The 26845-nt window shown below is 32.5% G+C and overlaps 1 protein-coding gene across 1 annotated transcript; it reads right to left on the reverse strand.

Moving 5' to 3' along the window:
- Positions 1-15434: 15434 nt before the first annotated feature.
- On the reverse strand, positions 15435-19404 carry LOC148771153 (uncharacterized). Its single transcript, XM_088816878.1, has 4 exons — positions 19314-19404; positions 16361-16841; positions 16021-16255; positions 15435-15941 (listed from the first exon to the last, which is right to left on the reverse strand). The coding sequence occupies exons 2-4, from the start codon at positions 16832-16834 to the stop codon at positions 15460-15462; spliced, it is 1191 nt and encodes a 396-aa protein (XP_088673004.1). The 5' UTR covers positions 16835-16841; positions 19314-19404; the 3' UTR covers positions 15435-15459.
- Between the last annotated feature and the right edge of the window lie 7441 nt (positions 19405-26845).

A 26845-nucleotide genomic window follows, 5' to 3' on the forward strand; every position in this document is an offset into this window, starting at 1 on the left:
TTTTATCGTGAAAAACGGTGCAAATAAACAAGACGAGGTCTGAGATTTAAAATTGGAGCAAAGATTTATGTCTCTCAACCTAAATAATTTTATGACGCCCGACAACAAATTGGGTTTAAAAAAACATAACTCACAGTTTTATGAATCGGAGTAGGTAATTTCCCAGAGATGAGACGAATGAATGATGGGCGTGAACTAGACGTGTGTAATTTTTTTCTAAGAGGCCAAACCTATTAATTTTAGAATTCCGGGAAGATAAAAATTAATTTAAAAAAAGCCCGATAGAGTTTTTGTATTTCTAATAGCGTTTTTGTAACACCCCACATTTTCGAAACCCTAATCCTTAACCGAAATTCCATAACCCGAAAATTCTCACTAGGAATTTATTTACATTACTAACTTAATGGCTTTAAGTGCTATATTTGCTTAGATTAATAATCATTATATGTCGATTAGATTATGTGATTATGTGACTTATGTGCTAGAAATTTATTTATTGAATAATTATGTGCCAACTTTATTTCTATAATTATGTGCTAGATTAATTTATGTGACTTACGTGAATACATTAATCTATGTGTTATAATTAATTAATTTATGTGATTTCATCATAAGTATAATTACATGCATAATACATGCATATACACGTGTGTGTATATATATATATATATATATATATATATATATATATATATATATATATATATATATATATATATATATATATATATATATATATATATATATATATATATATATATATATATATATATATGTGTGTGTGTGTGTGTGTGTGTGTGTGTGTGTGTTCGGTTTTTGTGTGTATGAGAGAGATTAGTGAATTTTTTTTAGAAAATAAAATTAAAAAAGGAAGCATGCTTGTACACTTGGCCAAATGTGATGATTTACACTAATCCAACACTCAATGTGGATTAATAATCTCAAGAGACACCCTTCCTTCTTCTTCTCTCTCCACCTCACTCCACACTTGTCTCTCCTTCACCATCACCACCGAAGCACCACCACCTCCATCGGCCACCACCTCATTTTTTCCTCAAGAAAAATAGAGAAATTTAAGATGCAAATTCCCTATAAAAGTTTCACCCTTGAGTATGCCAAGAACACCATCAAAAACACTTGCCCTCTTACGGGAGATCAAAACTCCTCCCAACTTGTTATCAAAGATCTTACCTTCTCCCTTCAACTAACTTGGTTCAATTTTGAAGCCACTTCTTGAAGGAGGTAACATTGTATATTCATTTTCGTCTTCCTTCTTTTCTTCCTCTAAAAAAACCCTCTTTTCTTTTGAAGGTTTTTCTTCGGCCAACACTCTTTTGTTAGGTAAGAAATCTCGAATTTCTTGCTGCAATTAAATGGTATCATAGTATGGAAAATAATTTTCAAAACAACTTAAAAGATTTCCTCACTTTTCGAAAATTAGGGCTTTTTTGTGAAAAATCCGAAATCTTGTGCTAATCTTGATATTTGTGTTCTTGCATGTCTAATCCATGTTATAATCTGTGAATCTAAGTATTTTGTGGTTAAAGAATTAATATTTCAAATTTTGGGAATTTTGGAAAAAGACAGTGAGTTTTCAAGATTTTTGGGGTTGCATGTGTAGATCTATGAATCTTTAGGGCTAATATGCAATTTCTCGAAATTTCAGCATGAACAATGTTTGCACCTTCAAAATCTCAGTAGGAGTAAGTGGAACTTTGTTATTTACTATTTGGCCATAGTTTGGAATTAGTACTTATTGGAAAAAATCACTTTTTGGCCCAAACATCACTTGCTTAGTATTTTATTTTTCATGAATTCGATTTTTGAGAAAACTGCAAAATTATTTTTTGCATTTGTTCATTTAGTCGGTTAGAAAGTCTATAATTAAATTTGAGAATGTTTAAAGGTCATTTGCTATTAGTTCGAAATGTTGGTTGTGCATGTGTCATAAATGGAACTTTTGTGTTTTAATTATTATGCCTTGAGTATTATTAATTGTGAGAATGTGAATTTATGGTTAAAAATCTGCAGCTCGACTATGTTAAGCGTCTCTAAGGTTTTTAATTCATTTAATGAATAAAAGTGGGAGAAATCCCATTAATGAAAAGATAAAAATGTTGGTGCTTTAAGTGCATGGTTTGATAATTTAATACTATTTTAAGTGTGTTTTGGGGGCTGCATGTTTATGTGTATATGTGCGTGTGCCGTGCATGTGTGTTGTTGTGTGTGTGATTTATGATATTTAGAATAATATGATGCTATAATAATTTTGTGAATTATGTGCTATGCTGAAGTGGTTATATATATGCGTGTGTATAATATGTGTGTGATTGCCGTGTATATGTGTATATTTATGTGAATAATTGTATTGTGTTCGTAGATTCGTTGATTGATATTTGTGATGTCGTAAAGTGGTTATTTTCATATTAGAGTCTCATTCGTCACATGGTCATGCATAAAAAGAAATTTATTTTTTACGAAAGGAAAGGTTAATGGAATGCTTGGGTTGGATAAGTCGGGATACGGGGGGCCGGTATTCCAACCATAGTTACTATAGATAAAGGGGTGGATTGATTCCACCAAAGGAACGGGCTCAGAATAATATGCTCCGAACAACAGAAAATGTTTTCATTCATGCATTTGCACGAAAAGGGTAATTTAGTAATTTTCAGTATTTGAGTCGATTTATGTGCTTAAATGAAATTAAGTGTTTGTGTGTGTTCGTTTGCCGACGAATGGTAATATGTGATGCTTATGTGTATATATTAATATAATTACGTAAAAACATATTTTAAAACCTCGTTATCCATTCGGATTTCTTACTGGGCTTAATAGCTCATATAGATACTTCTTTGATTGCAGGTAGTAGAAGTAATCCCTCGCCGGAATGTACCGAGTAGTGGATCGAAGTCTTGGCCGGAGCTTTTGACGATCGTACGAGGGGTCTATAAATTATTATTTATACTTGTTTTCTTTTGGCGATGTAAACTAAAAACAATTCCCGTATTTTTGTTTCTCTAAGACTCTAGTATTTCCTCGCCACGGGAATTAAACTCTTATTTTAGTATGGGCCTTCTTTTTATAGTTGGTCCGCTTATTTTAGTAATTATGTTGCTCACCCGAAAATCCTTACTCACCAAATGCCTTCAAACTCATATTCCTTTTCGAATCGAAAATAAAACCTATAGTTAGATAAATGTAGTACTCGAATAATAATCTCCCTTTCCAAAGTTATTTCGAAACGAAAAATTTAAACGACCAAAATAACCCTAAGAAGTTTTCGAAATTCTTAATGTTTCCAAAATTTTTCAAATGTCCTAAAAATAGATTTTTATTAATTACATTTTGGTCCTACTCGAAAGTTTTTAAAATTTTCAAAGAGATCATTTTGCTTCCGCTATCTAAATAAAGTATTCCGATAAACCGGTTCGATTTATCGCCCGACCCGGGGGGGTGCTACAGTTTATTTTTACACTTTTGGTTGCCCGCAAAAATAATAATATCATAGCGTTTTTTGTAGCCTATTAAGAAAATATTAAATAAATTATAACTTCTACTGAAAAAACGCTATAACTTAGTGCTATTTGAAAATTCTTAACGTTAATTTTGGCATGTACTATCATACTCTTTTCCTACTTATGGTAGTTATTATTACTATTAGTAGATTTAAAGTAGGTGAACTCCCACCTGATTTTGGTAACCAATGTTGAGGATTATTTTATGTAGTACTTGTATTCTCAGGGAACCAATTCCACCAATATAATATATTTTTCGGCTTAACTTGTCTTTTACCGAAAATGGTTTCTCGAAATATAGGTAACGATAAAATGAAAAGATCGAAATTGAATTTTCTGTGGTATCAAACCATCGAGAGGTCGGAACTTTGAAAAAAGTTTTTTTAAACTCACTTTTCCTTTATAACACTTGCGATTTCAAATCATAAGTAGAATGATTTTTTTTATTCACCTATCGCATTTTTAAAGAAAATGTTTCCGCTGCCATTAAATAGATAAAACCTTTATACAGTTTTTGGTATAAAGAAAAAAAAAAACAAACGGGTACCACATCCATAGTTTGTTTATGTTTCTTTGGATTTAAAGCAAAGTTGTCTATATCTTTTTAGATTTATAACTAAGAGTTGTTTAAATAGTAACAATTTTTACATATTGCAATTTTTTTTCCATATATAATTATGGAAAAATAGTTTCTTACGCCTCAAAACTAATTTATATAGTTTAAATTCTTGGCGGATATTTTGTATTTGAGTGATGTCCTGGGACCACATATTTATATTAATGTGATTTATTTTATTTAAGTAAGGCGGTTGTACCCTTATATATAAAGTCTTATTTACGTATAAATGTTTCCCTAATTTTATGTAATTCTATGACTCATATCCAGATGCACAATGTGGATTGTTTTTTCCACATCATGAGTTAGGAGACAAGAAAGGTGAATTCAAAAGTGCATCAAATTTCTTACACTAGAAGACAAGATGGCGAGGACCACCTTTTGTGGTAATGACACTTGTCCGGTTCACATGGAAAGCTTGGGGACCAAGTCTTGCATTTAGCTAGGGTTAGCTATATATAAAAGCAAGAAGAGCTCGTGGTTTGAAGGCTAAGGAGTCAAGGGGGAATTCTCTAAGGTTCAATCTAAGAATTGGGGTTGGGAAATAAGAGAAATAGTGAGGTATGCACTGGTGAGAGTTGTACCAGTAAGGTGATTAACTGTGGTGAGTTTGAGTGTTAGATCACATATCTTGTAATTGTAACCCCTTGATTCTAGTGAAATAGTTCTCTCTCTGCAAAGTGGACGTAGGTCTGTGGTAATACATATCAACCTATAAATCTTTGTCTCGTTCTCTATTTTATTGCTTTCCTTTTGATTTGTGCAAACTGTCTTTGTTTTCTGCAACTGTTGAATGAACTATTGCAATAGTTCATATAGTCTGCAATGTCTGGTTTTCTTGCCTGGTTTGATTGTTTTGTGCCTGAAATTCACAACGATTGGGGCCATCTGTGGGAAGATCTAAGCCACATAAATGGAATCAACCAAGTTTGAGGTGGAGAATTTCTCTAGATCTAGTTATTTTGGTTTTTGGAGGATGAAGATGAGAGCCATGTTGGTGCAACTAGGGTTGATAGATGCTTTGAATGGTGCCGAAGAGTTTTTTGATTCCTTGTCAGAAAACGAGAAGAATGACTTGATGGATAGAGCTCACAACTCAATCGTTCTGAGCTTAGGTGATACAGTTCAGAGAGAAGTCGCTAGAGAAACCTCTGCGCAAGTTGTTTGGTTGAAGCTGCAACAACTGTACATGACCAAGTTGTTGGGATGTGAAGCGAGGAGCTAATAAAAATTCGTATGAGATTCTAGATTAGCCGATTTTTTTTTTTAATTTGCATGCATAGATTTGATTTAGTTAAATCGGAATAAATCCAATATATGGACATACGTTTGGGAGAGCAGATCCAAACTATCTTCGGCACACGAACGAGGATCTCCCACCACTCCCAGATTCTCAAAAATTGGAGAGCTTAAAACCCCTAATCTTCTATTGTATATTCCGGGTTTAGTTTTCTACGATTTTGGGATCGTGCCTAGAAAAATATCTAACTCTATAATCTAAGAAAATAACGAAATATAAGAGAGAATATGTTTACTTATTTTTTCTTGCAAAAATCGACGAACACTAGTTTATGAAACAAATCATTTTTCTCTTCCATGAAGCTAAGTACTATATATATAAGGGTCTACAAACAGTTTCACTAGGAAAAGGATTGAAGAATCAAATCTTCTTCCAACTCTAGCACATGGGCCAAAAATTTGATTCCTAAAAGACTCAAACTTTCCTTCATCTTATCTCTAAAGATTCTAGAAAGATGTTGAAATAGGAAAATAGTCCAATGAAAAATTCCTTCTCCTCCCTCTCTTGGTATGGCCGAAAATTAGAGGATAAAATTGGCCAAATAATTTTTCAATTATCCTTCACCTTATTTACTCGATTTAATTATACTTTCTCAAACTAAAGGATAAAATACAATACGTGCAATTTAATAATTAATTAAATTTAAATTATAAAAAGAATTCATTTAATTAAATATTAAGAAATTATTTATGTTCCACTACCAAATAATTATTGGCTCTTGATTTTATTCTCAAAATTATGTTTGGAGCTCCCGATTATCATTACTTAATTTTCCTCGCATTAAGATAATCAAATGACCACCAGTTAATTTACTAACTGAAAAATAAATTAACTTGACATATTATCTTGAGTCTTTCCCGCTTAACTATTTTGTGTATGTCAGATACGAAATCCACTCGGCCGAGTTTCTGACATAAACAAAACTCATAAGCTACTCAAAGGCTATTAACCAATCCCATATTTTAGATGCGAATTATTTACGATAATTAATTTCCACCTATTAATTCTTAGTGTCTCCACCCAATGCACTGTGGCTCATTTGATTCAATAGGAATCTCTCCCATTGTGACATTAAAGTAGAAATCACGAATTAAACGTGTACGCTAATTATCTAGGAATTAAGAGGTTAAGTAATTTCTTGTAAAACAGAAATAATATATTTTCATATTTAATCAGTGATGAAACAATTACTTTACTTTGTCATGTTCAACACATGTCGGGTGTGCTAGCACAATAAGTCAAAACGATAAATACAAACTATATTATGTGTTTACTGTGATCAAGACCAATCACATTGTGCTACTATCTTTAACTAATGGTCATTCCAATTTCATTTAGATTGTGAACGTTTAGTATTTATATTCTAAACAAACTTTCAAAATGATCTTTCTATGTGCCATAGCACACCATTTCAGACAATATTAGAGTAATAAACTTGTATGTTTAATTAATTGACAATTAATCAATATCTAATTAAACGTACTTGAAACACACATGCATTGATTCTCGCAAATGAATGAAATGAATAAACTTTATTCAAAATAAATTGTTCCTATAGATAAAAGCGAGGCTTTTGGTCTACTATTCTAACAAAAGTCTCTCACAAATAGACTCTACTTGAAGCATAGACTATAATCGTTCAGGATGACCGATGAAAAGCGTATGTCAGAGCAAATTGGTGAGTTAAACAAGATTCTAGATGACCTTGAGAATATTGAGGTGAAGCTGAAGGATGAGGATAAAGCCTTGATGTTATTCAATGCTATTCCAAAATCGTATGAGCATTTCAAGGATGCACCGGTATATAGAAGAGAACAAGCCATTTCTATAGAAGAAGTGCAATCTACAATCAAGGCAAAAGAATTGCAGAAGAAGCTTGAAGGAAAGCTCTTACTGAATCTGGAGAGGGACTCAATGTGAGGGGTAGTTCTGAGAAGAGAGACTTCAGGGAAAAGAAACCAAAGAGCATATCAAAGTAAGCAAAGGATACAAGGGTTCCACTAGGTAGGAGTGAATGGAAGTGCAAGAAAACTGGCCATTTCAAGAACGATTGTCTAGAAAGGATAGCACAAGGTCAGAGACAGAACAATGGATCGGAGAAGGTGGTGTTATAGCTGATGATTTTGAATTCTATGATGTCCTTGCAGTCACTGAAGGTGATGTTAAGAAGGACTGTATATGGGATTCAGGGTGTTCCTTTTGCATGACATCAAATAAAGACTGGCTTAAAACGCTTGAGCTCCGTAAGAGAGGACCGGTCTTATTGGGAAACAATGATGCCTGCAACGTGAAAGGAATTGGTTATGTAAGAATCAAAATGTTTGATGGCATTGAGAGGGTCTTACTAGAAGTGAGGTTTGTACCTCAGGTTAAGAGAAACTTGATATCTCTTGCAGTCTTAGACAAGAATGGGCATACTGTCAATGGAGTCAATGGCATTCTAAAAGTGTCTAAAGGATCTATGGTTGTTATGAAGGCATTCAAACAAAATGGCATCTACCATATGTATAGGCAGACTGTCATTGGTAGTGTCTCAAGTATTGAGAACCACAAAGATGATAAGACTAAGCTCTGGCATCTGAGACCTGGCCATATCAGTGAGAGAGGTCTTCATGAATTGTCAAATCAGAAGTTGTTGGGAAATGACAAGGTTGGCAAGCTGGAGTTTTGTGAGTTGTGTGTTCTTGTCAGCTTTGCTACAGCACACACAACAAAAGGCCCTTTAGATTATCCTCGCAGTGACTTATGGGGACAAGCGAGAACATAAACTCTTGGTGGTGGCAAGTAGTTCCTTTCAATCATAGATGATTACTCAATAAGGTTGTGGACTTTTATTATGAAATCTAAGGACGAACCATTTTAATATCAAGATTGGCTAGTGGAAGTGGAGAATCAGTCAGCAAGCGAATAGAAGCATTTGATTACAAATAATGGTTTTGAATTTGCTTTTGGTGAATTCAATGATTTCTGCAAAACTAGGGGCATCACAAGGCCCAAGACAGTTGAACATACTCTTCAGCAAAATGTAATATCTGAGAGAATGAATAGAACCATTCTGGAGAGCGTTAGGTGCATGTTCATTAGTACTGGTTTGCCAAAGAAGTTCTGGGGAAAAGCTGTTGCAACAACTACATATCTCATCAACAGAAATCCCTTCACAGCCATTGAGTTCAAAACTTTTTATGAGAAATGGTACGGTAAGTCTCCTAATTTTAGTAATTTGAAGGTGTTTGGTTATTTATTTTATGCGCATATTAAAGGATATAAGCTAGAACCCTTAAATGTGCCTTTATTGGTTATCCAACTGGAGTTAAGGGGTTTAAGTTGTGGTGTATGGAACCTGGCCAAGGGAAATGTATTGTGAGTAGGGATGTAGTTTTTGATGAATCAAAGATGACAAGGATGATTGGATATCAATCTACTCAAGGTAATTCAAGTGATGATGCTCAGATTGAAGTGGAGTTTTCAAAATAGACTAGTTTTGAGTTAACTGTTGGAACAGATGCTCAGGAAGAATCTGACAGTGAGAGTTCTGAATCAGAGGATGATCTAAGAGATTACCATTTGGCCAGAGATAGAACCAGGAGGAAAATTAAACCACCTACAAGGTTTGGATAAGCTGATATGATTTCCTTTGCACTCATTTCTTCTAAGATTGAAGAAGGTGAGCCAACCACTTATCATGAAGCAATTAAGGGGAAGGAAATACATAAGCGGATTGAAGCTATGAGGGAAGAGATAGCTTCATTAATGAAGAATGAAATTTGGGTCTTGGTTAAAAGACCAAGTGGGGAGAAGCCAGTGAGTTGCATGTGGCTTTTTAGTAAGAAAGAGGGAATCCCTGGGGTTTAGAAGCCTAGTTATAAGGCTACATTGGTTACTAGAGGATTATCACATGTGAAAATGATAGATTTCAATTAAATCTTTTCACCAGTGGTAAAACATATCTCAATGAAAATTGTTTTGGCAATAGTAGCTTAGTTTGATCCTTAATTGGAATAGGTGGATGTAAAAATAGCTTTCTTACATGGTGATTTGGAAGAAAAGATTCACATGGATCAACTAGAGTGATTCGTTGAAAAATCTAATCAAGATAAGGTGTGTTTGTTGAGGAAAACATTGCAGCTTAGCATTGTCACTCTCAAATTTACAAACTGTATTTATCAAATTAGAATAACTAGGAGACACACAACTAATAATGCAATAAAATTGACTATTTACATCACAATTTTGATCCTTATGTAAATATATCGAGCAAGTGCCACCAAATGAACCACCATTATTCAACAATAAGAGAATGTTAGATGTGAAGCTCTGAAACACTAATATTACACGGAAATAAGCATTTTATGTGTTTTCTCAACTCAAAATGGTCGATTTATTTTCGTCCGATTTCAAGTTGTGTTTGTCGGATGCATGTTGCTCTAACTCGAGCAAGAAGAGCATGTAGATGAGATTATTCTTCCTCGTTGCAATCTTTCTCCACCTTAGTCTTGTTTTCCTCTTTTACTATCTCGAAAAAAAATTGTACATCATTTTGTTTCTAATTATTGAAAGGTTACGGAACATTCGAACGCTCTAGTGCAGTTTGAAGATTAGGCAACATTGATTGTTGATGCCAAAGCATACAATTGTTACTTAGACATGGATTCTCTGTCAAATAAAGAATTGATACCCACATCTTTGACGTATGACACTTTTTCTTCCAAGAACTCTAGTGAAAGGAGCTTGAGATTTGGACCAAGATATTGGTCACACGATGATCAATATGAAAATATTTATAAATTTGTGGGAATGGAAGTTATGGGATTGTAAGACAAGGTGTACCTCACAAAGTTATAATGGTGCTGCTTTGGTAATGCGAGACATCTAGAGCTGTATCTATACACGTAAATGTACAATTTCTTCTCCACACGGTATTTGACATAAAACTTGAATGTAACCCACACAGGCTTTGTGTTTGGACATACTCAAAACATAAAAAATGTAGATATTTGGACTTCATATGAGTGGGTTATGATCAAAATGGCAAACACTAGAAAATTACATTTGCATTCTTCTCCAAACGTAGTTGTATTGTTTACCCATTATCTATTTGTTTGTGGATATTCACCAACAGAACACTAGAAACAACACATTTACACACAAGCCTAATAAAAAAAAGACCAATAAACAAGAAACAATTCATGTCGAAAATAATAAAACATATTACAAATCATGCAGTAGATCATCAATACCAACCTAGATCGGAATTGAGCCAATTAAATACGTGTTACACTATTATTTTATTATTACAAGAAAGAAATACATATTAATTATGATGCACCACCTCATCAATATTTTGTATTATATGGAACAAAAACTACGACTTATTTGCATTGTATCTTTAGAATAATTTATGCAGCAATAATCTTATTTTTTATCGCAAGATTTAACTTATGACTACTGGGGAGAGAACTAAATATTGCATGTCATAAGAGTTTTTCTATATACATTTAGGAATAAGATTACAAAATCGTATGATAATCTAATAGTGCACTTCGGCTATAGGAGACCCAACACACATTTTCTAAAAATAAATATAAGAGCTCATTTTTTTAAATAATTAGGCGCCGATTTAGAAAAAAAAATATCAAATGTACCATACATCAAAAAAATATTCCATTATTTAACTAATTATTTTTTTAAGAAAACAAACCAGAGCTCATTGAGTGACTCTCATTTGTTCCAAGTCTCACATATATACATACAAATATATATATATATATATATATATATATATATATATATATATATATATATATATATATATATATATATATAAACCTCCTTTTTTAGAGATCAATGTTTTTCTTTAGCTTCACTTAAAAATGTTAAACAACATATGTAGTTTCTAAGGTATTAGTTCCAACATTAATCTAAATTAATAATTTAATAGTACTCGTATTGTAGTTGGTTCGCAATTAACAATAAAATACTATTTTATCATGTCTTGCACAATTATAATTAATAATAACAGTGTAAGTTCATGTGTCCTATTAATTAATTGCAACAATAAAAGTTCAAAAGACGAATTAAATAGATAAATGTGAAAAAGAAAGAGGAAATCAACATAATTTGGATCGCCAAATTAAATTATAAAGTTTCATAATTCTTTTTATTAAGGTCATTGTGTTATAGTTCCATGACCTGGATTCCCATTCTTATTGCGGATTGCTCATTTATTAATCTATCTTCAACAATTATAATTGCACGTACAATAGGTCTTAACATGGTCACTCTCAAATTTACAAACTGAATTTATCAAATTAGAATAACCAGAAGACACACAACTAATAATGCAAGAAAATTGACTATTTACATCACAATTTTGATCCTTGTGTAAATCTATCGAGCAAGTGCCACCAAATGTAGGGGTACTCTTTTTCCTTGTGTTAGGCCCACAAGGTTTTAACGAGGCCCCCTTTTGCCTATATTTAATGGAATAATAAAATCTTTTTGGCCAAAAAAAAAAAAAAAAAAAAAAAGTGCCACCAAATGAACCTACACTATTCAACCAATTCAATAAGTAAAATAAGCATTAAGAGAATGTTAGATGTGAAGGTTTGTAACACTAATATTACATGAAAGAAATATTATGGTGAAACCATTGGTAGAATCTCAAGTATTATATATGTAAAATTATAATATATCATAGACTTTTTATTATGACACAATATTTTAATGTATACTAAGCATGTTAAAAGGGTTGACTTGAGAATTCTTGTACCCAACCAGAGTTAAGTAGTTGAGAATGTCCAATTAATTTATACATTTTTATGTAACTAAAAGTGAAAATGGAGATTTTTGGGGATTTATTCTAGTATACCTCAGATATATGAAACTAGTTACATGTCAAATCTATACCTGAAATTAGAGTGCAACTAATAATCATGTTGCAATTTTGAATCTTGAAATAAAAATTGTTCCTTCCTTCAATGAGTTTGACAAAAGATATGAACAACACACTTCACCTTTTGCCCTATTTATATATTCAAGTGACATTGTCTTTAATCTAGATGAAGGCTATATTTTATTCAAATACGCTATATTTAATTATGATTTTGAAATTTTATAACGAATTTTGGCCATAATTAATGTTGCTACTATATTTTCAATTATTTTTAAGGTTGGCCAAAATAAAGAGTTTCCATGTATTAGTGATACATTATTAGATTGTTAATATTTTTTTCATAATTATAACAACCACTTTTTTAAATAGTACAATTTCTTACGTATTGCATATAGATTATTTTTCGAACATAATCATAAATATAATTATTAAAATCCATTTCATTGAATAGAAATTGGAATGGTGAATATAAAAGATACATTGCTAATATGAAGTTTGGTTGTGTGATTTTATAGGTATAATAAAACGACTTGGTCATACTAAATATGGCTACTATATTTCAAAATGTTTCATTTTTCCTTCCGTAAATTGTTTCCATATATTCTCTAAAAACGTATTTCCATATATTATTGGTACATCCAAAGATTGTTTAAATCTCTTTAGATTTTAAACAAAGTTATTTATGTTTTTTTAGGGTGCATTTGGATGAAGTCCATCCAAATGGACCCTCATATTTTTAACTAAGAGTTCTTGGATTAGTAACAATTTTCACGTACTGCAATTGGAACATTTTCTGCATATAAATATGAAAATATTAGTTTGTTCTCCATCAAAGCTAATTTTTGTAGCTTAAAGTCATTGCTGATATTTTTTATTGGAGTAAAGTTCCAGGCGCGAATATTTCTATTATATGATTTTTGTTATTTATGAAAAGACAGTTGCAACCTTATATATAGTCTTACTTACATATAAATGTTTCCCCAATTTTATTTTCCTCCATCGCTCACCACATTTTTTCTCTCGATATGAGAAAAAAATGAAAATTGTTTATAATATGGAATGGCGGCCACTCTTTGATTCATTTGGAGCTCTATGTTGACGCCGCCAGAGGACGACCGAAAACTACTGCTGGTGGTAATACCTACACGTAATGGCACGTATCGCACAAGTAACAATGTGGATTTTTAAGTCCAAGTATCGATCACACAGAGAATATTTAACTATTTAATTCTAGATGCTAAATCCTACCAACTGTTATCAAGTCCACCCTACACAGTCGACTTTAGAGAAAATAAATTAAATTAAAATAAACTAATTAAAGCAAATTAAAAAGAACAAAAGAAATAAACAAATTAAAAACAAAGAATTAATCAGCGAAAGCAAGCCTAGAATTTTATTCTCCCCCCCTATGTGATTATTACTCCCCCAATTCCTTCAATTATGCAAGTAATTAACTCGGATTATTAACCTGAGATGCTATTACTGTATTTCTACGCAATTAATTCTAGAACACAACATTAAGCACAAATCTCAATAATGGCTACCTATGAGATTAACTATATTCCTGTGTTAATACCACAAAGGCTCTTCTACCACGGTTCTAATTATTAAACCGATCTTCCGATTCATGCGATTAACAATAACACAAAAGCAAATAAGGTGATCAAGTTCATGCACTTAAGAAAACAAGTAGAAGAATAATATGGAATTAAAACTTGCATAAAATCATAGAATTGGGTTCATAAATCCCACATAGGGTTCAAAATAAAATCCTATAAATAAATAAATTAGCTACTCATGATCAAAGTAAAAACGCAAGTAAAATAAATCATAGACGATAAATCTATGCTTCGAGTCTTTGACTTCTTCGTCTTCGTTATTGCTTCTTTGCTCTTGAAATTGCGTAAAAGATTCATCCCCAATTGTGTGCTTGACTTGGTCATAAATAGGGTGGATAACTTGGAGAAGAAGGTAGTTTCCTTGTGTAGTTAGAATTCCTTTACTGTGCTTCTACACCTTCTCGGACGGCCGTCTGGATTTTCAACTATAATTCCGGACGGCCGTCTCAATTCCAGAGACTTTATTCTTCAACAGCTTAAATTCGGACGGCCGTCTGAGATTTAAGTGTATTTCTCAGACGGCCGTCTGGGCTCTTATTCTTCAGGTTTTTGACTTCTTCACTTTTCGCCCATATTTTCTCCTAAATTGCAGTTTTCACCCCCTATCTATCCAATTCTTCAGTTTGTACCTAAAACACAATAAATCAATATTTTAAACACCAATTATCAATAAAAACACACCAAAAGCTCCAATAAAAAGGTACGATTAAGTGTAAAAATATACACTTAACAACTACCGCACTCTCAGTACCAACTGAACGTGACTAGAAAAATGGCAAACTGCTCCACTGCCAAGACTATGCATATTGCGGCGACAACATGATTTTCTGATGGAGGTTCTTCCCGATGGTTTAATTTTGATCGTGGCTTCAACTTTTTCCAAACCATGGTAATTGTAAAATTTTATATTTCAAATTTTGTTGTGTCTGATACAAACATTATATTTTAGAGAAAATTTTGACTGAGATTTCTCATTTGTAATTTCTTATGTCATTTTTCGTAATCGTAAGGAATTTTATGTATTTTCTCATCTCAAAATGGTTGATTTATTTCCGTCCGATTAAGGCTCCGTTTGATAGGATTAAGTGCTTAATGCTGAATGCTGAATAAATATCAGAATGGGTAAGAGCTGTGTCTGATTGCTGAATGCTGAATAATTAAGTTCATTTGATAACTGAATATCTGTAATGTCTGAATACTGTAATTTTCCTGATATACCCTTGTATAATTCTGAAACATTATTGTTAATTAAATTTGATTAGAATATATGAATAAACATATTTTTTTAGCATGATTTACTTTAGTAAATTATAAAAATTTGGCGGACATTACATATCTTGATATAAACTATAATATTTAACATAGACAAAATATAAATTTCAAATTTTAAATTCAAACGACTAATAAAAATAAAATTCATAAATAAAAGCAGAGAAAATATAAAAATACATTAAAGTAATTAAATTTGGCAGAAAAATATTAATTGCTAAAATTAACATGAAAAAAATTAATAAATTCTAATTGGTCCTGGTTCCTCCAGGCATCAATCGGGTTGCTATCTCATCGCGCACATTTGCCATGTATTGCATGTCTTCGTCCCCCCACCATGGCCCAGTAGTTGTACCATCATTCACAAGGTTTTGCTCATCCTCATTCGTACCGTCAAATGGCATATTAGGTTGATCAAACTCCTCAAAAAGTGTATCACTTATACGCTCTTTCCTTATAAAATTATGCACCGCAAAACAAGCAATCACTATATTTCTCTGCACATTAAACGAAAAAGGGGCCATTTTTTGTAAAATCGAAAATCTTTTCTTCAGAACTCCATAAGCTCGTTCGATAACATTTCTTAGTTGAGCATGAGCATGGTTAAATCTTTCTTCTTTAGTTAAAGGACGCCTACGACGATAATCTCCTAACCAATATCGTACATTACGATATGGAACCATAAATCCTCTAGTATGTGTATATGCAGCATCACAAAGATAGTATTTACCTGTAACCATTATAATTATAAAGTAATATCAAATTTAACGTATAAATATTAAGAATTTAGTTTGAATTTAAATTAATACCAGGTGGAGGCCATGGAAACCCGTTTCTTGGATCAGCAACTGTATCTGTTAAGACTCTTGAATCATGTGTTACCCCTTCCCAGCCTGCCCAAACGAACGTAAAAATCATATTAAAGTCGCATATTCCTAAAATATTTTGATAACATTCTCCCTTTCCTCTACCCCTATACATAGTCTGCTGTGAAATTGGAACAATGGCAGGTATTAATGTTCCATCAAGTGCACCAACTGCTCCCTACATTTAAATAAAATAAAAAATGTATGCAAACATTAGAGAATTTACAAATCTAAAGAAATAAAATAATGACAAAAGAAATATACAATGCACAAAAACATCTACCTTAAAAATGCGGTTTAACCTCCTAAAACTTGCTGACATGTTTGGATTTGGGTCAAATGTTGTGGGTACTATTACCTCCCTTGCCATATTCATCATTGCACTCAACACTTCGTGAAAACACGCATGAACTGTTTGTGAAGAGTGTTGAAATCTACGCTTCACCACACGAAGACGCTTATTATGCCCAATAATCTGCAAGAACATTGCCATTTTTTCTTCTACATATATGTGTATACTATCATGTAGGCACCCTCTTTGTCTAAAATGCATGCTCAAACGAATATACGCAATACGAGACATGCGCATTAAATCCATACATTGTGTGTCTGACCCAGACAATAGCTCTAACGTGTAAGCATGACCCGACAATGCTGAGTTGTTATCTATATTTCTTGGTACACGCATTAAATGTCGCGGTCGAATTTGTGTGTACCAATAGATCATCATCAATATCATAATCTCATAAATTTCCATATTTAACCTGTTAACATAAATGAATAATGCAATTAAATATTTAAGAATCAACATTTCCTAAGAAAATAATTAAATCATAAAGAGAATCCAACTCACAAGGCAAATATAAAACAAAGTCTATCATTATTAAAAACAAAAAAAACGCAAAGTTCATAACTATTGTACGGAAATTTAAAAAAAAAATCAATAAAAGTAAATACTACTGAAGTCTTAAAATTAATTTGCATAAGTCCTTGCAAGTTAAAATTCAAATCCCATATTTTGTCCAATTCTTTTAATCCATACTTTCAGAACGCCCACATTATCCTTAGGAAACGCCATCCAAGCTTCTCTATGTCCTGCGCAACTACCAAATATCACAACAGCAGACACATAAAAGATGTCTTCTTTATCCCATCCAAGTTCATCCAATTTAGCAATGCAATATGTAACTGACGGTCCACTGTTATTTTTTATCATTAACTTCAAAGCAGCTGACATCTCTTCTATTAAGTTATTATCACTAGACGAAGGTCGGATCTTTTTCTTTTTCTTTTTAGGCTCTTCTCCTCGTGAGTGATGGTTGGAATCATTACTCTGAGTGTCTGTGTGGTAGGGACAAAATTTTCATCTTCATCACCAAACAAAATATCTTCCATGTCATTTTGTTCCGCATTTCGAACAGTTGAAGAAAATGAGCTAGTACCAGGATTTGGGTCTTGGGAACTAGGACCCCAAGAATGAACCCCTGTAGCAGTGGTTCCATCAAATAGTGCTCTACCAAGGTCAGGATACGGTAAGGGGGCAAGTCTTAAACTCCTTGCCTTAGGATGAGCCTGTATTTAGGTATGAAATAATAATTCTTAATATAGTGGAATAGTTAATGAAAATTACTTAGATAACACAGTGAAGAACTTAAACACTAGACCTTTATATACTCTGTCCACTCATCCTTTGTCATGTTGATGGTGTTGGTCGCATGATTGTAAATATTGCCTGTTTTCATTGTTAACGGCAACCAAGCTTGATACTTTTGTTTTAAGTAGTCGTATCTATTCTTCATTTGTCTTTGAGAAACCACAAAATTATAATTATTCTTGAGAGTATCCATAATCTTGGCCCAAGATTCAGCCTTAAGGCTTCCTCCTTCCCTGCCATTGAGAGCAACTTCTTGGATACATGCTTCGAGAAAACATTTATCTACTTCAATATTGTTCCATCTGACTCTATTATTTTCCTCTGATTCTTCCATCCCTATGCTCATGGATATTTATGCGCAAAAGAAAATTTTAAACCAACATACAGTATCACATATTATTACTACAAACTACCGACAAACAAAAAACATAATAAGAAAATAAAGTTAAGAAGCCTTGTGAAAAAATTAAACTAGCATATAATAGCACATGTCCTGCAGAAAATATTTGAGAAATTTATTTCTCAAAAGTCAATATGCATACCATAGTCAACTTGCATACCCATAAAAACTCATATATATAATATTTAAATGCATCAGTGAGAGGTGTGGAAAAATCCATAAATTTGGCTAATGCATTTACAGTAGGTTGACCAATATTGATATTTATGTGACTTTCAAGTGTGCAACTTTGGCACTTTGCTAATAATATATCCTAGTAGATTTATTATTCAACCACTAATAGTCTAATATCATTATTTTTACTGAGCTCCAGCCTCCATGCATGAGTTCCATATAAACAATCAAAGCTTAATTTGAAGGAAAAAAATGATAAAGGCACATGGGTAATCTAAAATTCAATTGTGTAGTCGTGACGACTCAACTAACCTTTCTTCTTGCTCATGATTATTGAAAAATAATGCACAAAATACATATATTGTTGATAGGAGAAACTAGGAAAAAGGAAAAAAAAAAAAAAAAAAGGAATAAAAAAAACAAAACAATTCTAACTCAGACCTTGCAAAAGTAGTAGAAGGTTCCACTCTTTTAATTTGAGACATCATTCAAGGTTGTATTATGTTTTTTGTTTAATCTAGCAATTTTTACTAATCCTTTTACTTAAATTTATCCGAATCCTTAACAGTTAATACAGTTGATAAAAATTTGGCATGGTGATATAAATTTGATTGGTATGATAACGATTTTTATTGGAATTAAGAATATATATATATATATATATTCTTAATTCCAGTAATAATCATTATGATACCAAACAACAACAGTATTACCTACACTTGTTTTTGGTTGCAGGGATCTTCAATTACAGAATGTGGAGATAGTTGGAGATATCAGCATATTTGATACGGAAGCTTCTCATGACAGAATATTTTCCATTTAAATATTTGAGGTACCAATTTGTTGCTTGATTCAACTATTATTATTAATTATTACTGGTCATGCTCGTGAAATTTTCTACGCTCACTTAATAAAGCATATGAAAAACTACCGTCATCTTCCTAAGAAGATATCCAAGTTGATGAAATCCGAGAGGGAGATTGATGAAAGAAGAAAGATGAAACTTACCGAATAATTTTCGTTTATGATTTTTGATAGGAGCTTCGAAGCCGCCAAGAGCAGATTGTTAACGGAGATGGAGAGGACAACTATCGTTTTATGAAGTAGGGTAAAAAATCAAAATTTTATTTAAAGATAAAAGAAGGATAAAATAGTCCAAAATTTATTCAGATTTTCCTCTGACCGAATAAGCGTCTAATTTTCCGCCGAATCGTTAAGAGATATGTGGACCAATTCAGAAGTTGCAAACAAACACCCTTAATGATTATACTACTGACCGAATCAGCAATTGAATCATTAAGTGGCCCATTAAGCAAAATCAAACGGAGCCTAAAAGTAGTGTTTGTCGGATGAATGTTGCTCTTACCCGAGCAAGAAGAGCATGTTGATTAGATTCTTTTTCCTCGTTGCTATATTTATCGACCTTAGTCTTGTTTTCCTGTTTTAATATCTCGAAAAAAAATTGTACATCATTTTTTTTCTATTTACTGAAAGGTTACGGAATATTCGAACGTTCTAGTGCAGTAACATTGATTGTTGATTCCAAAGCACGTAATTGTTACTTAGACATGGATTTTCGGTCAAATTAAGTATTGATACCCAAATCTTTGACGTATGACACTTTTTCTTCCAAGAACTCTAGTGCAAGGAACTTGAGATATGGACCAAGATATTGGTCACACGATTCAAACTTTGAGTCCAGGTCTGAGCATCATCAGAAGATGGTGAAAATTAAAATTTATCTACAAATTTGTGGGAATGGAAGTTATCTGATCTAATGACAAGGCGCATAAATCACATTGGATGAATTTTTTCAGCCTAGTAAAAGTCAGGAGGTGCCTGACAAAGTTATGATGGTGCGTAAATGTGCAGTTTCTTCGCCACACGGTATCTGACATAAAACTTGATTGTAACCCACTCAGGCTTTGTGTTTGGACAAACTCAAAACATGAAAAATGTATATCTTCACACTTTTGTCCTAATGCGGCTTGAATCAGGTTCTTTGGACTTCATATGAGTGGGTTATGATCAAAATGGAAAACACTAGAAAATTACTTTTGCATTCTTCTCCAAACGTTGATTGTCCCCCGAATTTGTATTGTTTACCCATTATCCATTCGTTTGTGGATATTCACCAACAAAACACTAGGAACACCACATTTACACACAACCCTAATAAAAAAAGAGACCAATAAACAAGAAACAATTCATGTCGAAAATAACAAAACTAGATTACAAATCATGCAGTCATCAATACCAACATAGATCGGAATTGTGTCATTTAAATACATGTTACACTATTATTTTATTATTACAAGAACTAAATGAATATTAATTACGATGCACCACCTCATCAATCTGTTGTGAATTATATCGAACAAAAACTACGACTTATTTGTTGTGTGTCCTTAGAATAATTTCTTATTCACTTTTAATTTATGCAGCAATAATCTTATTTTTCATCGCAAGATTTAACTTATGACTACTTGGGGGGGGGGGGGGGGGGGGGGGGCAATTATTTCATGTCATTAGATTTTTTCTTTGTACATTTAGGAATAAGATTATAAAATTCTATGATAATGTAATAGTATACTTCGGCTATAGGAGACCCAACACACATTGTCTAAAAATAAATATATGAGCTCGTTACATAATTGCAGGCCAATTTAACAACAATAATATCAAACATACCATACATGAAAGAAATTATCCATTATTTAACTAAGTATTTTTTTAACAAAATAATCCAGAGCTCATTGAGTGACGGCCATATATATATATATATATATATATATATATATATATATATATATATATATATATATATATATACACACACATCCTTTTAGAGATCAATGTTTTTCTTTAGCTTCACTAAAAAACGGTAAACAACATATGTAGTTTCTAAGGTATTAGTTCCAACATTAATCTAAATTAATAATTTAATAGTACTCGTATTGTAATTGGTTCACAATTAATAGTATATACTATTTTCTCATGTCTTGTACAATTATAATTAATAATAACAGTGTAAGTTCATGTGTCCTATTAATTAATTCAACAATAAAAGTTCAAAAGACGAATCAAATAGATAAATGTGAAAAAAAGAGAGAGGAAATCAACATAATTAGGATCGCAAAATCAAATCATAAAGTTTGATATTTCTTTTTATTAAGGTCATTGTGTTATGGTTCCATGACCTGGATTCCCATTCTTATTTTGGGTCGTCCTTCATTAATCTCTCTTCAACAATTATAATTGCAAGTACAATAGGTCTTAACATGGTCACTCTCAAATTTACAAACTGTATTTATCAAATTAGAATAACCAGAAGACACACAACTAATAATGCAAGAAAATTGACTATTAACATCACAATTTTGATCCTTGTGTAAATCTATCGAGCAAGTGCCACCAAATGAACCTGCACTATTCAACCAATTCAATCAGTAAAATAAGCATTAAGAGAATGTTAGATTTGAAGGTCTGTAACACTAATATTACATGAAAGAAATATTACGGTTAAACCATTAGTAGAATCTGAAGTATTATATATGTCAAATTATAATATATTATAGACTTTTTATTTTGACACAATATTGTAATTTATACTTAGCATGTTAAAAGGGTTGACTTGAGAATTCTTGTACCCAATCCAACGTGAGTAGTTGAGAATGCCCAATTAATTTATACATTTTCTATGTAACTAAAAGTGAAAATGGAGATTTTTGGGGATTTATTCTAATATACCTCAAATATATGAAACTAGTTACATGTCGAATCTATACCTGAAATTAGAGTGCAACAAATAATTATGGCGAAAATATATGTCAATGTGTTTGCCATTTTGAATCTTGAAATGAAAATTGTTCCTCCCTTCAATGAGGTTTGACAAAAGATATGAACAACACACTTCACATTTTGCCCTATTTATATATTAAAGTGACATTGTCTTTAATCTAGATGTAGGTTATTTTCGATTCAAATAAGCTAGATTTAATTAAGATTTTGAAATTTTATAACGAATTTTTTATGTGTGATGTTATTGATACAACTTAAATTTTTTGGCCATAATGAATGTTGCTACTATATTTTGAATTATTTTTAATGTTGACCAAAATAAAGAGTTTCCATGTATAAGTGATACATTATTACATTATACATATTTTATTCATAATTATAACAACCACTTGTTTAAATAGTACAATTTCTTACGGATTGCATTTAAATTATTTTTCGAGCAGAATCATACATATAATTATTAAAATCCATTTCATTGAAGAGAAATTGAAACGGTTAATATAAAAGATACATTGCCATATATTTCCATATTGATTTTGAAATCTTATAATGAAGTTTGGTTGTGTGGTTTTATTGGGATAATAAAACAACTTGCTCTTACTAAATATGGCTACTATATTTCAAAATATTTAATTTTACCTACCGTAAATTGTTTCCATATATTCTCTAAAAACGTATTTCCATATATTATTGGTACATCCAAAGATTGTTTAAATCTCTTTAGATTTTAAACAAATTTATTTATGTTTTTTCGTATTTATAACTAAGAGTTCTTTGATAAGTAACAATTTTCACGTACTGCAATTGGAACATTTTCTGCATATAAGTATGAAAATATTAGTTTATTCTACATCAAAGCTAATTTTTGTAGCTTAACGTCATTGCGGATATTTTTTATTGATGTAAAGTCCCAAGCTCGAATATTTCTATTATATGATTTGTTTTATTTATGAAAAGACAGTTGCAACCTTTTATATAGTCTTATTTACATATAAATGTTTCCCCAGTGTTATTTTCCTCCATCGCTCACCACATTCTCTCTCGATATGAGAAACAAATGAAAATTGTTTATAATATGGAACGGCGGCTACTCTTTGATTAATTTGGAGCTCTATGTTGACGCCGCCAGAGAACGACCGGAAACTACCGCACTCTCGGCACCAACTAAAACGTGACTAGAAAAATGGCAAACTGCTCCACTACCAAGGCTATGCATATTGCGGCGACAACATGATTTTCTGATGGAGGTTCTTCCCGATGGTTTCATTTTTATCGTGGCTTTAACTTTTTCCAAACGATGGTAATTGTAAAATTTTATATTTCAAATTTTTTTGTGTCTGATACAAACATTATGTTTTAGATAATATTTGGACTGGAATTTCTCATTTTTCATTTCTTATGTCATTTATCGTAATCGTAAGGGATTTTATGTATTTTCTCAACTCAAATTGGTTGATTTATTTTCGTCCGAGTTCAAGTAGTGTTTGTCGGATGAATGTTGCTCTTACTTGAGCAAGAAGAGCATGTTGATGAGATTCTTCTTCCTCGTTGCTATCTTTCTCCACCTTAGTCTTGTTTTCCTCTTTTAATATCTCGAAAAAAAGTTGTACATCATTTTTTTTCTAATTACTGAAAGTTTAAGGAACATTCGAACGCTCTAGTGCAGTCTGAAGATTAGGCAACTTTGATTGTTGATTCCAAAGCACATAATTGGTACTTGGACATGGATTCTCGGTCAAATTAAGAATTGATACCGAAATATTTGACGTATGACACTGTTGACATTGAAATTTTGTCAAAAAAATTGGGATAAAATTACAATTTAATATCCCATATTGGTTATTAATTTGGATCACAAATAAAATTCTATAATCAATTTGTGATGTTTATCAAAGTCCATAATATTTTTTAATTTTACAAATATGTTATGTGGGTTAACCCAAAAGAGGTACTAAATTCTTATTAATTTGGATTAGCTGTTTGGGCTTATAAATCTAGTCCACATGAAGTTGCAAGTGTCCAACCTCACCGGGCCAAGTTTCAAGTCATGGAACCCTAATAGTGCCTATAAAGGGGATACACATACAAGGACACAAGTATCAAGCAAGGCGTACATCAAGCACTCAAAAGCTCTCAAGTCTCGAGCTGATGCCACGACGAAGAACAACAACCGCGGAGGTTCTACATGTTCATCAAGGCACCATATCCACAAGACCTAGGAATCCCCAAATAAATCTCTAGATATTCATATCTACTTCCGCATATCAAGGAATGAATCAAGCTCTCAATTCAAGAACAAGCTTCGGCCCTTGGATTAAATCTAGGAGAAGGATCAGAGGAATCAACAAAGATTGTAACCCATTTCGTTTTGATTAAATACATTTATTTGTTCCTATATTTTCTTGTCATGTAATTTATTTTGCAGACATTTAAATTTGAGGTTAACAAATTGGCACGCCCGGTGCGGCCACTTTGCCTCTCAACTCCTTTCCTACGTCGAAGCACATATTCTTTGTTCAACGATCCAATGGCTCCAAAGAAGAACCACAACTATTTGATCCCAAAGGCTGCCGAGATCGCCACTGATGTTGGTTTATCATCCACCGGGGGCAAGATCGATGTCATAACTACGTCAAATATCTCAATTTTCTCAGGCTCGGAAGAGATCGACTCCAAATCTCAAGCCTTCACCACATTGCCGGTTATAGTGGTTGATGCGACTTCCGTGGGTGAGCAATTGGCGCACGTGGCCCAAACAGTGGCTAATCTTCAAAAAATAGTCGAAGACAAAGACATGAAAATCACTCAATTAATGGATAAGAACAGTTAGAGGTTGGGGAGGTTAGCCCGAAGCACGAATCTTATGCGCTTCGTGAAAAGAAAGCAAAGCAAGTGGAAGAAACACAGCCCAAGCCAGACTTTGTGCAAGGCGCTGCTCATTCTTCAATGTCTGTTGCCATGCTATCTGTTCAACAATTGGAAGAGATGATTGCCAATACCATCAAACCGCAATATGGCGGGCCGTCTCAAGTCTCACCCATGTACTCAAAGCTGTACACTAACTGGATCAATGCATTGAGGATGCCAGCGGGATACCAACCCCCAAAACTTCAACAATTCGACGGAAAGAGGAACCCCAAGCAGCATATTGCTCATTTTCGAAACTTGCAACAATGAGGGCACTAACGGCAATCTCTTGGTGAAAAAAATTGTAAGATCACTCAAGGGAAATGCTTTCTATTGGTATGTCAATTTGGAACCCGAGTCCATCAATAGTCGGGAAGAGATGGAACATGAAGTCTTGAATCGCTTCTACCGCACGCGTTGTACTATGAGTATAATCAAGCTTACAAATGCGAGATAGTGGAAAGATGAACCGGTTGTGGATTACATCAACCGTTGGCGTGCACTAAGTCAAAATTGCAAGGATAAGCTATCGGAAGTGTGAGCAATTGAGATGTGTATCCAAGAGATGCATTGGGGGCTTCTCTACAACTTACAAGGGATTAAGCCTCGAAATTTTGAAGAATTGGGTACGCGTGCCCATGATATGGAGTTGAGCATCGCAAACCATAAGAGTGCACTCCCACTAGTTGGTCAAAAAGGGGAAATAAAGGATTTTAAGAGAAACAAAAAATTCTCTAAAACTTATACCAAGGAGTCAATGGCCATAAAAGCAGTGGGTTTGAAAATTGCTTCGAAGAATGAAGACGACGAAATCGGTGAACATCGGATATCAAATTAGATTTTTTCTTTGTACATTAAAAGTTGAAAAGACGAATCAAATAGATAAATGTGAAAAAAAAAGAGAGGAAATCAACATAATTTGGATCGCAAAATCAAATCATAAAGTTTGATATTTCTTTTTATTAAGGTCATTGTGTTATGGTTCCATGACCTGGATTCCCATTCTTATTTTGGGTCGTCCTTCATTAATCTCTCTTCAACAATTATAATTGCAAGTACAATAGGTCTTAACATGGTCACTCTCAAATTTACAAACTGTATTTATCAAATTAGAATAACCAGAAGACACACAACTAATAATGCAAGAAAATTGACTATTAACATCACAATTTTGATCCTTGTGTAAATCTATCGAGCAAGTGCCACCAAATGAACCTGCATTATTCAACCAATTCAATAAGTAAAATAAGCATTAAGAGAATGTTAGATTTGAAGGTCTGTAACACTAATATTACATGAAAGAAATATTACGGTTAAACCATTAGTAGAATCTGAAGTATTATATATGTCAAATTATAATATATTATAGACTTTTTATTTTGACACAATATTGTAATTTATACTTAGCATGTTAAAAGGGTTGACTTGAGAATTCTTGTACCCAGTCCAAGGTGAGTAGTTGAGAATGCCCAATTAATTTATACATTTTCTATGTAACTAAAAGTGAAAATGGAAATTTTTGGGGATTTATTCTAATATACCTCAGATATATAAAATTAGTTACATGTCAAATCTATACCTGAAATTAGAGTGCAACAAATAATTATGGCGAAAATATATGTCAATGTCTTTGCCATTTTGAATCTTGAAATGAAAATTGTTCCTTCCTTCAATGAGCTTTGACAAAAGATATGAACAACACACTTCACATTTTGCCCTATTTATATATTCAAGTGACATTGTCTTTAATCTAGATGTAGGTTATTTTCGATTCAAATACGCTAGATTTAATTAAGATTTTGAAATTTTGTAACGAATTTTTCATGTGTGAT

Source organism: Erythranthe guttata, chromosome 4, assembly GCF_056151865.1.
Source record: "Erythranthe guttata isolate IM_541 chromosome 4, IM_541, whole genome shotgun sequence".
Taxonomy (NCBI): domain Eukaryota; kingdom Viridiplantae; phylum Streptophyta; class Magnoliopsida; order Lamiales; family Phrymaceae; genus Erythranthe; species Erythranthe guttata.